This window comes from Salmo salar, chromosome 29 (genome assembly GCF_965601325.2).
Source record: "Salmo salar chromosome 29, fSalSal1, whole genome shotgun sequence".
Taxonomy (NCBI): domain Eukaryota; kingdom Metazoa; phylum Chordata; class Actinopteri; order Salmoniformes; family Salmonidae; genus Salmo; species Salmo salar.
In genome coordinates, this window is record NC_138319.1 from 17,588,472 (window position 1) to 17,600,615 (window position 12,144).

General features: G+C 42.0%; 1 protein-coding gene across 2 annotated transcripts in view; it reads left to right on the forward strand.

The window, feature by feature from the left end:
• Positions 1 to 5,772: 5,772 nt before the first annotated feature.
• The window catches only part of myo3a (myosin IIIA), a 76,535-nt gene continuing 70,163 nt past the window's right edge, over positions 5,773 to 12,144 (forward strand). For both annotated transcript variants that reach the window (XM_045710934.2, XM_082970717.1), the window contains exon 1: positions 5,773 to 5,880. In XM_045710934.2, coding sequence (XP_045566890.1) covers positions 5,879 to 5,880 — 2 coding nt within the window. In that variant the 5' untranslated portion in view covers positions 5,773 to 5,878. The remainder of the gene's footprint in view (positions 5,881 to 12,144) is intronic.

Consider the following 12,144-nt stretch of genomic DNA (forward strand, 5'->3'; position numbering starts at 1 on the left):
CATGGTGTGTCTCTGGGTAGAACCAGGCTTCTTCCCTCTCAAAGGTCAGTGAATCTTTATTTTGTATTAACTTTTTACATAAGTGATGGTAGTTGTCAACAGGCTTGTTTCTGTAAGTCTCTCTGGAGCTGCAGGTTACTGATACAATAATAGATCTATAAGTATATTGTGAAGTGGGTCAATCTTAAAAGCAGTTTACTTTTCTCCTTTATCTGTGTGAAAACATAATGACAGTAGCAATGGCTGAAAATGTTATGCATTTATGGAAATACATATTTGAGGTGTATTATTAACAACCACATTTTAGATCTGAACATGCTAGCAGGCAATAGTTCATGTGGATTTAACACTATACTTACTGTGAATGTTGCGATAGACTCAGTGAAGGCTTATCAACAGGAGAGCAATGAATTATACTCTTACATTCGGTTTACACTTGAAATATTAAAGCACATGCTTCCCTATGAATGACCAATAATGTAAATACAGACAGTCAGGGAGACTGTAATGGCCAAGACCAGTTGACTTGGATATACCCAAATGAGAAAGTTTATCCTGGCATGCCTTCCAATGCCAAGGTTAACCCGAAACTTTAACCAACTCATCAGACACAGATTAACCAGGTCTCATTACCCCTTGTGGTGATCAGATAGGATCTCCTGTTTCTCTTAAGGGCCTCAACTGGACAAACTTGTGTCTTATTGAAGCACAAATCAGGTTGACCCGTGCATTACGTTTGTAGCCGTTTGTTTGCATTATGGGTCTTGTCAAATTCTAATTGGTGCAGAAAGTTAGATGGAATCTCAGAAGAGGTAGCACTCTCTCTTCTCTTCTTTATTATTTAGTTTCTCTGCTCCTTGCAGCTAATCCTTCTCCCTGAACACTTCATCACTTTCTGTCTGAGTTAGCAGGCACACACACATGAACACGAACACACACACACACACACACACACACACACACACACACACACACACACAGAATCTCCCCCTAGGCTTAAGTCCCCACAGCATGTGTTACTATTGAGGTGAGCCAGCCAATTGTTAGATCTCGCCCATGTCTTCTGTGTTACAATATGTCATCACGTATAGAGTTGTAATATATTATTCACCATTTCTGTGGGTTACTTAGGTCCTGTACATTACACCAACAAGCAGCTCTATTATAGCAGAGTTGAACGCCTGTATAGAAGCCTAATTGCTCTGCATAGGTAATTGCTGATAAATGTCTCTGTGGAATGATGTATGTAATCAGGTTTAGTCACAAACTGCAAACTTTGTTTAACTGATTTATTCATGTTCATTTTTAACACAAACATTTAAACAACCAACATTTTCAGACTGCAAAACCATTGTGCCAAGTGCAAAAAATACCATAAATCTCAGAGTCGGGCATTGTGATTTATATTGAAATTTTTCTTCAATGATGTGCACGATAAAGCTGTGACTATTTATGCATTGCTGTTTTTTAAAAACTTGCTTCCTTTATAATGCATATTGTTGAAGAAAAGTTACAAATGAACTCACACTGCGAGATTTCAATGAGGTTTAGAGTATTTTTCGCACTTTGCACAATTATTTTGCGCTAAGAAAATGTTGCCCTTAATGTATGAAATACAGAGTTTATGTGTATTGGTTCAATTGTTGTATCTATTTATACTGAACAAAAATATAAACACAACAGGTCATGAAACATGGGACCAACACTTTAAATGTTGCATTTATGTTTTTGTTCAGTACTGATCAAAAATATATACACAACATGTAAAGTGTTGCTCTCGTGTTTCATGAGCTGAAATTAAAGGTCCCAGAAATGTTACATATGCACAAAAAGCTTATTTCTCTCAAATTTTGGCCGCATGTTTGTTTACATCCCTGTTAGTGAGAATTTCTTATTTGCCAAGATAATCCATCCACCTGACAGATGTGGCATATAAAGAAGCTGATTAAACAACATGATCATTACACATGTGCACCTTGTGCTGGGGAGAATAAAAGGCCACTCTAAAATGTGCAGTTTTGTCACACAACACAATGCCACAGATGTCTCAAGTTTTGAGGGAGCGTGCAATTGGCATTGAATATTCATTTCTCTACGATAAACCGCCTCCAACGTTGTTTTAGATAATTTAGCAGTACGTGCAACCGACCTCACAACTGCAGACCAAGTGTAACCACGCCAGCCCAGGACCTCCACATCCGGCTTCTTCACCTGCGGGATCATCTGAGACCAGCCTCCTGGGCAGCCGATGAAACTGAGGAGTATTTCTGTCTGTAGAAAAGTCCTTTGGGGAAAAAAACTCATTCTGATTGGCTGGTCCTGGCTCCCCAGTGGGTGGACCTATGCCCTCCCAGGACCACCCATAGCTGTGCCCCTGCCCAATCATGTGAAATGCAGAGATAAGGTCCTAATTAATTTATTTCAATTGACTGATTTCCTTATATGAATTGTAACTCAGTAAAATCGTTGAAGTTGTTGCATGCTGAGTTTATATATTTTTTCAGTATATATAAACTCAGCAAAAAAAGAAAGGTCCCTTTTTCAGGACCCTGTCTTTCAAAGATAATTAGTAAAAATCAAAATAACTTCACAGATCTTCATTGTAAAGGGTTTAAACACTGTTTCCCATGCTTGTTCAATGAACCATAAAGAATTAATGAACATGCACCTGTGGAACGGTTGTTAAGACACTAACAGCTTACAGACAGTAGGCAATTAAGGTCACAGTTATGAAAACTTAAGATATTAAATAGGCCTTTCTACTGACTCTGAAAAACACCAAAAGAAAGATGCCCAGGGTCCCTGCTCACCTGCGTGAATGTGCCTTAGGCATGCTGCAAGGAGGCATGAGGACTGCAGATGTGGCCAGGGCAATAAATTTCAATGTCCGTACAGTGAGACGCCTAAGACAGCGCTACAGGGAGACAGGACGGACCGTTCATCGTACTCGCAGTAGCAGACCACGTGTAGCAACACCTGCACAGGATCGGTACATCTGAACATCACACCTGCGGGACAGGTACAGGATGGCAACAACAACTGCCTGAGTTGCACCGGGAACGCACAATCCCTCCATCAGTGCTCAGACTGTCCACAATAGGCTGAGAGAGGCTGGACTGAGGGCTTGTAGGCCTGTTGTAAGGCAGGTCCTCACCAGACATCACCGGCAACAACGTCGCCTATGGCCACAAACCCACCGTTGCTGGACCAGACAGGACTGGCAAAAAGTGCTCTTCACTGATGAGTCGCGGTTTTGTCTCACCAAGGGTGATGGTCGGATTTGCGTTTATCGATGAAGGAATGAGCGTTACACCGAGGCCTGTACTCTGGAGCGGGATCAATTTGGAGGTGGAGGGTCCATCATGGTCTGGGGCGGTGTGTCACAGCATCATCGGACTGAGCTTGTTGTCATTGCAGGCAATCTCAATGCTGTGCGTTACAGGGAAGACATCCTCCTCCCTCATGTGGTACCCTTCTTGCAGGCTCATTCTGACATGACCCTCCAGCATAACAATGCCACCAGCCATACTGCTCGTTCTGTGCATGATTTCCTGCAAGACAGGAATGTCAGTGTTCTGCCATGGCCAGCGAAGAGCCCGGATCTCAATCCCATTGAGCATGTCTGGGACCTGCTGGATCGGAGGGTGAGGGCTAGGGCCATTCCCCCAGAAATGTCCGGGAACTTGCAGGTGCCTTGGTGGAAGAGTGGGGTAACATCTCACAGCAAGAACTGGCAAATCTGGTGCAGTCCATGAGGAGGAGATGCACTGCAGTACTTAATGCAGCTGGTGGCCACACCAGATACTGACTGTTACTTTTGATTTTGATCCCCCGGTTGTTCAGGGACACATCATTCCATTTCTGTTAGTCACATGTCTGTGGAATTTGTTCAGTTTATGTCTCAGTTGTTGAATTTTGTTATGTTGATACAAATACTTACACATGTTAGTTTGCTGAAAATAAACGCAGTTGACAGTGGGAGGATTTTTGCTGGTTTACATATACACCTACTCATTCCAGGGTTTTTCTTTATTTTTACAATTTTTTACATTGTATAATAATAGTGAAGACATCAAAACTATGAAATAACACATATGGAATCACGTAGTAACCAAAAAGTGTTAAACATATCCAAATATATTTTATATTTGAGATTCTTCAAAGTAGCCACGCTTTGACTTGATGACAGCTTTGCACACTCTTGGTATTCTCTTAACCAGCTTCACCTGGAATGCTTTTCCAACAGTTTTGAAGGAGTTCTCACATATGCTGATTACAGTACTTGTTGGCTGCTTTTCCTTCACTCTGCAATCAAACTCATCCCAAATACCCTCAATTGGGTTGAGGTTGGGTGATTGTGGAGGCCAGGTCATCTGATGCAGCACTCCATCACTCTCCTTCTTGGTCAAATAGCCTTTACACAGCCTGGAGGGGTGTTGGGTCATTGTCCAGTTGAAAAACAAATGATAGTCCCATTAAGCGCAAACGAGATGGGATGGCGTATCGCTGCAAAATGCTGTGGTAGCCACGCTGGTTAAGTGTGCCTTGAATTCTAAATGAATCACCGACAGTGTCACCAGCAAAGCACCCCCACACCATCACACTTCCTCCTCCATGCTTCACGGTGGGAACCACACATGCGGAGATCATCCATTCACCTACTCTGTGTCTCACAAAGACAAGGCGTTTGGAACCAAAAATCTCAAATTTGGACTCATCAGACCAAAGGACAGATTTCAACCATTCTAATGTCCATTGCTCATGTTCCTTGGCCCAAGCAAGTCTCTTCTTCTTATTTCTGTCATTTAGTAGTGGTTTCTTTGCAGCAATTGGACCACGAAGGCTTGATTCACACAGTCTCCTCTGAACCGTTGATGTTGAGATGTGTCTGTTATTTGAACTCTGTGAAGCATTTATTTGGGCTGCAATTTCTGATGCTGGTAACTTTAATGAACTTATCCTCTGCAGCAGAGGTAACTCTGGGTCTTCCTTTACTGGGGCGGTCCTCATGAGAGCCAGTTTCAGCATAGCGCGTGATGCTTTTTGCGACTGCACTTGAAGAAACTTTCAAAGTTCTTGAAATTTTCCGCATTGACTGACCATTATTTCTCTTTGCTCATTTGAGCTGTTCTTGGCATAATATGGACTTGGTCTTTTACCAAATAGGGATATCTTCTGTATACCACCCCTACCTTGTCACAACACAACTGATTGGCTCAAACACATTAAGAAGGAAAGGCAAAGTGTGGCTACTTTCAAGTATTTCAAATATAAAATATATTTTGATTTGTTTAACACTTTTTTGGTTACTACATGATTCCTTACGTGTTACTTCATAGTTTTTATGTCTTCACTATTATTCTATAATGTAGAACATTTTAAAAATAAGTAAGTTAAAAAAAACTGGAATGAGTAGGTGTGTACAACCTTTTGACTGGTACTGTATATGTTATCCTAACAAAACACTGTACATGGATAACAGGAATTAAATACAATAGAGTTAATATAATGCTCAGTAGTAAATTCTGTACAAGACCACCAAGAAGAGAAAGGGATGGCACTGTGTCTTTAGCAGGCACCATATTGTAAGGTTGCACTAATCAGCTTTGCTTTGTGTATGAATGAGCATCTATATGGGGAAAGGCTCATGTTGCAACTGGCTAATTCCTCTTAATCCTGACATATCTCCTACTACTTAGAGATTGTTTCCAATGGAAGGAGCGAGGGGATTGCTAGCGAGATTAGCGCTGGTTAGCTCCTCCTCTGTTGTTTACACTCATAGTTGCTTTCCCTCTCTCACTCCCTCGAAGCTAACCGAATTCACCGAAAATGGATTAATCCTCCTCCAAAATATGTCCCCAGGCACAATGACAAAACGATGTAAGTTTTTTCTGTTGTTGGTTTTGGTGTTGTTGTGGATTAGATAGACAAAGTTTTGTGAGTTTGACCAGGGGATAACCTTGGCCTGACTGAAATTTGGCCCCATGGAAGTGTACTGTGTGTGGTTGTCAGGTATTAGTGGAGCTGTAATTTACTGGAAGATAATAGGGCAAGATTGCCTTCCCCCATCCCAGAAAACAAACGATAGTAACCAAATAAAAAGATCCAAACAACACTCAAAGAGCCATGTCTGCATATAAGTGCATATAAAATGTATATTTTTTTCTAAACCACATTTTATATGCACTTGCATGCAGACATGGCTCTTTGAATGTTGGTTGGATCTTTTTCTTTGGTTACTACAGTATCATTGGTTTTCTGGGATGGTGGAGGGTTATCTTGCTCCCATTATCTTCCTCTGATTGTAGGTCATGCAGTGTAAAGCCCCCATTCAGGAGATGGAAGACCAACTGGGGCTGCAGGTAAAATGATGAGTCCTCTGCTCTAGAGATTGGGACTGATATCACTGCTTTGACGCTTGTTCTGGATGCTGTTGGAAATGGGAACATACACCCCTGCTGTGTGAATTTATAGAATGTGTGTCAGAATACAAACCTTGCTTTATTTTTCAAACATCCAAGTTTAAGGAAACTCACAGTGGGATGCAACCTCCACATAGGTAGTGACTGGAGGAGTTGACAGCATGCACGGACACCTATAGGCTTTTAAATTGAGCTGTATCTTTATAGGCTAATTAGGCTGAGATACAGTGCATTCGGAAAGTATTCAGACTCCTTCCTTTTTCCTCATTTTGTTACATTATAGCCTTATTATACAATTGGGTGTGATTACTTATGTAAATGTGATATTTCCGGGTTTTTTTTTATTATACATTTGTAAAAATTTTGAAAAACCTACTTTGCTTTGTCATTGTGGGGTATTGTGAGTAGATTGATGAGGAAAAAGACGATTTAATCATTTTTGGAATAAGGTGTAACATAACAAAATGTGGAGAAAGTCAAGCGGTCTGAATACTTTCCGAATGCACTGTACTAGTAAGCACTTTGTATTGATCATTATTTCCTCAAAATGTTTGTTGTTGTTAGTCTTTTAGAGCTTTCCTAGTATGTCTAGTTGCCTTTTCAGATACCCAAACTATAGTACATCCATCCATTCACTAATACAGTATTATACAATTTGTTGAACATTGCTGGCAAGCGGCTGTCATCAAAGTACACCGTCAAAGAACTGAGAGTTCTTCCAGGTGGAATGATACAATCACCTTTTGGTCTTTCACCTTACACCAAGACAGTAGGCTTATTTAGGCCTTCCTGTTCTATCCCATTGTTGTCTCTGATGTTAGAGGGATCATACATTAGGTTTTGTTCTGGAAGCCTTTGATCGTGTAATGGACCCAGAGAACCTTCCCCCTGAGTTCTTGGCCCACGCTAACAGGGCAGTCATTTGTTCAGTACTGGTGTGTCTAGTGTTCTCAATGTCTAAAGTGTTAGGACTCATTCCCACTCACACACGCACAGTGATGTAAAGTACTTAAGTAAAAATACTTTAAAGTACTACTTAAGTCATTTTTTGGGGGTATTTGTACTTTACTATTTACCTTTTACTTTTACTTCACTACATTCCTAAATAAAATAATGTATTTTTTACTCCATACATTTTCCCTGACACCCAAAAGTACTCGTTACATTTTGACAGGAAAATGGTCCAATCGATACAGGGACATAATCCCCCATCCCTCTTTCCAACAAAGAAAAACCCCGCTCCTGCAAGTGAAGTGGACGGCCGAATAAAATCAGCCACCAGCGCCTCCTTAATATAACTGTTCATGGCCGAGTCTCTGGACCTGAGAGAGAATACAGCCCTCCTCTCGGAGGAGTGGTGCCAGGCAGGAGGTCAATGGCACAATCGTAGGACCTGTGAGGAGGCAGTCCGCTGGCCCTTCGTTTGCTGAAGACCTGATTCAGATCCCAGTAATCCCGAAGGTACGCGGTAAAGATCAGGCTTGTCATCCCCAGCTGGGGGAACAGGAGAATCGGAAGCCTCCAGATGAGCAGGGCCAGAAAGATGTGGAGAGCGTTGCTGGCAGGTGGACTGGCATGAATGATTCCATCCCAGAACTCTTCCCGAGGGCCAGTCAATTTGATTATGGATATGGATATGGATTATGGATAGAAAGCCACGGATGTCCAAGAACCAGGGTTAGCTCAGGAGAGTCCACCAAATTTCACTGGATAAACTCCACATGACAATCCAGAACTCGTAGCTGAATAGGCATGGTGAGTTGCTTCACCTTCCTAGACCCTAGGGGCACTCCATCCAGTGCAGTGACCGACAACGGAATGTCCAGCTTAGTTAGGGGCAGCCCCTGTTGGAGAGCTAATGTGCGATCCAGAAAACACCCGGTAGCCCCAGTTTCTATGAAAGCAGGAATGTCCAACTGCCCATTGTCCCACTGCAGGTTGGCCGGAAGCAAGGTGCGTACCGTTTTGGCAGCTGGAGACTGTATCTGACGCGGCAGTATTCTCCCGTCTACTGACGAGTCCTCCCGTTTCCCGTCAGCTCGGGACAGGAGACACGGAAATGTCCAGACTGTCCACAGTAAAGACAACGTTGCTTCTTAATCCTGCGCCTTCTCTCCAGAGCAGAAAGTCTGGTGAGTCCCAATTGTATTGGCTCCTCTGAAGGAGAACCAGAGCCGAATTGAGAACTCTGATGGTGTATAGGACAAGCAGACGCAGCATAAGGCAGTGGAACAAGTGAAGAATTGGCTCCCTCAGCGGAACCCGAAACACTTGAATCCACTCAGAACCCCTCCGTCCTCTCACAACAACGTTCCCGAAGCCGGTTGTCAATCCGGGTGGCCAGAACGATAAGCTCATCCAGAGTGTCAGGGTTGTCCCGGGAAGCCAGTTCATCCTTGAGAACCTCGCTGAGTCTGTTCAGAAAGGCTAAGTGAAGTGCCTCTGTATTCCAACCGTTCTCAGCGGCGACCGTCCGAATGTCAATAGTGTAATCAGCTACGCTCCGGCTGCCCTGCCGAAGCGCAATGAGTCTTTGAGCAGCGTTCATGCCACTGATGGGGTGTTCAAAAACCCACTTAATCTCCTGGGTGAAGCTTTGCCAATTAAAACAAACGTCCGATTGCTGCTCCCATATGGCCGTGGCCCAGGCCAGAGCCCGTCCTGAGAGCAAGGAGATGATGTATGCCACTCTGGAACGCTCGGTGGGAAACGTTGATGCCTGCAGCTCGAAGGCCAGAGAGCATTGGAGCATGAGCCCACAACACCTCCCAGGATGCCCCTCATAGCGCTCCGGTGCCGGGAGATGAGGCTCCCAAAGGGAGGAAGACGCTGAGCTGGTAGGGAGTGGAGGATTAGGAACAGCCACAGGTGCAGCAGCCATCGCTCCCGTCTGTCCTGTCTGCAGAGCGGACACAAGAGTTCTTAAATCATCCGGCAATGTCTGCATCCGCGCCTCATGGCGGCCAATCACAGTTCCATGGTGGGTGAGAGCCGACCGTAAATGTTGAAGTTCGGAATGTTCCTCGTACGACTGAGAAGTCTCTGCTGGGTCCATTGTTGGCTTAGGTCTACTGTCACAATAATGCTTGTACGAACTCGAACCCAGGCACAGAGAAACACAGCAAGCAGAGGTAAGGGTAAATCCAGATCTTTTACTTCGAGTCTTAACAGAAACAAGTCAACCGCACAAGAGTACACTAATAAAACATGAGACCTAAGCAAAGATCCAGACCAACTGAGGAACCTAAATAAACAAGGCAACCAGGTGAACAGAGAAGGTAATTAAACACAGGTGAATCCAATAAGTAATAATCAGGGTAACCTGGAAACTAGAAAACAAGGTAAGGGTGCCCTCCAGCGGTAACCTAAGGAAACAACAATCAAATAAAACAGAAACTGTGACACCTCTCCCCTGAATTCTGCAAATTACAAAAAGTATAAGAACACATTTACTCATATACTTTGGATATCCCAAGAAAATATATTTTACAAACAAATTTCAAAAATCCTTAAATAATATAAAGTCAACTTGGAATATCATCAACTATTGAATAAGGAAAAGGCATCTACAACTATTCCATCTGAATTTATTGTTGGAAATATAACATATAGTGATCCTGATGTTATTTCAGGTGAATTTAATACACTTTTTTTGTGAATGTGGGTTCCTCTCTGTCAAAGGAAATGTAGAAAACTGATGGAAATCCCTTGGATTACATTAAGTAACATTTCCCTTCTGTAGTTCAGTTTGATCTCTCTCAACCAGCTTCATGAGGTAGTCACCTGGAATGTATTTCAATTAACAGGTGTGCCTTGTTTAAAGTTAATTTGTGGAATTTCTTTCCTTCTTAATGTGTTTGAGCCAATCAGTTGTGTTGTAACAAGGTAGGGTTGGTATACAGAAGATAGCCTTATTTGGTAAATTAATTTTGTTAATTTAATTTTTTTTTATTTCATGTTTATTTAACTAGGTAAGTCAGTTAAGAACAAATTCTTACTTAGAATGGCGGTAGCCACGCTGGTTAAGCGTGCCTTGAATTCTAAATGAATCGCATACAGTGTCACCAGCTAAGCACCCTCACACCATCACACCTCCTCCTCCATGCTTCACGGTGGGAACCACACATGCAGAGATCATCCGTTCAGCTACTCTGTGTCTCACAAAGACACAGCGGTTGGAACCAAAAATCTCAAATTTGGACTCATCAGAGCAAAAGACAGATTTCAACCGGTCGAATGTCCATTGCTCGTGTTTCTTGGCCCAAGCAAGTCTCTTCTTATTATTGGTGTCCTTTAATTGTGGTTTCTTTGCAGTAATTGGACCATGAAGGCCTGATTCACAGTCTCCAACAGTTGATGTTGAGATGTGTCTGTTATTTGAACTCTGTGAAGCATTTATTTGGGCTGCAATCTGAGGTGCAGTTAATTGCCGATTTCTGAGGCTGGTAATTCAAATGAACTTATCCTCTGCAGCAGAGGTAACTCTGGGTCTTCCTTTCCTGTGGCGATCCTCATGAGAGCCAGTTTCATCATAGCGCTTGATAGTTTTTGTGACTGCACTTGAAAAAAATTTAAAAGTTCTTGAAATTTTCCACATTGACTGACATTCGTATCCTAAAGTAATGATGGACTGTGGTTTCTTTTTGCTTATTTGAACTGTTCTTGCCATAATATGGACTTGGTCTTTTTACATCTAGGCTGTATCACAACTGGCCCTCATTGGGAGTCCCACAGATAGCTGGTGATATAATGTAGCAATATGTATGATAGAGAACAATTTGTTTATGCAAACGGCTGTGCATCTACCAGGACCAAGATATCCGGTGGTTTGCCACAGGGTTCAATAATTGGACCTTCTTTATTCCTAATCTATGTCAATGACTTTGCTGGTGTGTCTTCTACCGTACTTCCTATTCTCTTTGCTGATGATACACACAAGAATTTTGATTCACTAATTAATGAAGCCAACTCAGGTATGTCCACATTTTCTGAATGGTTCCAGATAAACAAATTATCTTTAAATGTGAAGAAAAAAAATCTAGTTTTATTGTATTCACTAGTATGCATAAGAAATATAGTAAAAAAAAAATAATAAAAAAGAACCAGAATCTCAGTTGGTAGGAATTAAAATGGAACAAGTCACATCCACTAGATTCCTCAGAGTTCTAATTGATGAAAAGTTATCCTGGAATGATCATATTCCATTTGTTTGTAGCAAAGTGATGAAATCTGTTGATATCATCAGAAAGATTAGTGGTTTGGTTCATCAGGCCTGCTTCCTAACTCTATAGCTTAATTAACTGTAATGTTGTCTGGGCCAGTACATATGCCTCCTACCTACACGAATTACTCATCATTCAAAATACATTTAATTACCTGGCTCCATCTGCACCTTTGTTTAAGAAACTCAATATCTTGTTTATTTACAACATTAATGTACGCCAGTTATGCACTTTCATCTACAAATACTCATACCTCCCAAATAGTTTACCTAAACCCTTCAATGGATTCTTCCGTGTTCATTCTGAAATCCATCTATATAACACAAGACACTGCGATAACCTTCATCCTCCTCTCTGCCGCACCTCACATAGTCAATTCTCTATCAGATACAGAGGTACCATACTCTGGAATTCTTATCTTCACATTGCCAAAACCTCATCATCCCTCAATAACTTAAAGCGAAGACTGGGGGTCAGCCTGAAACTACATAATAATCCAC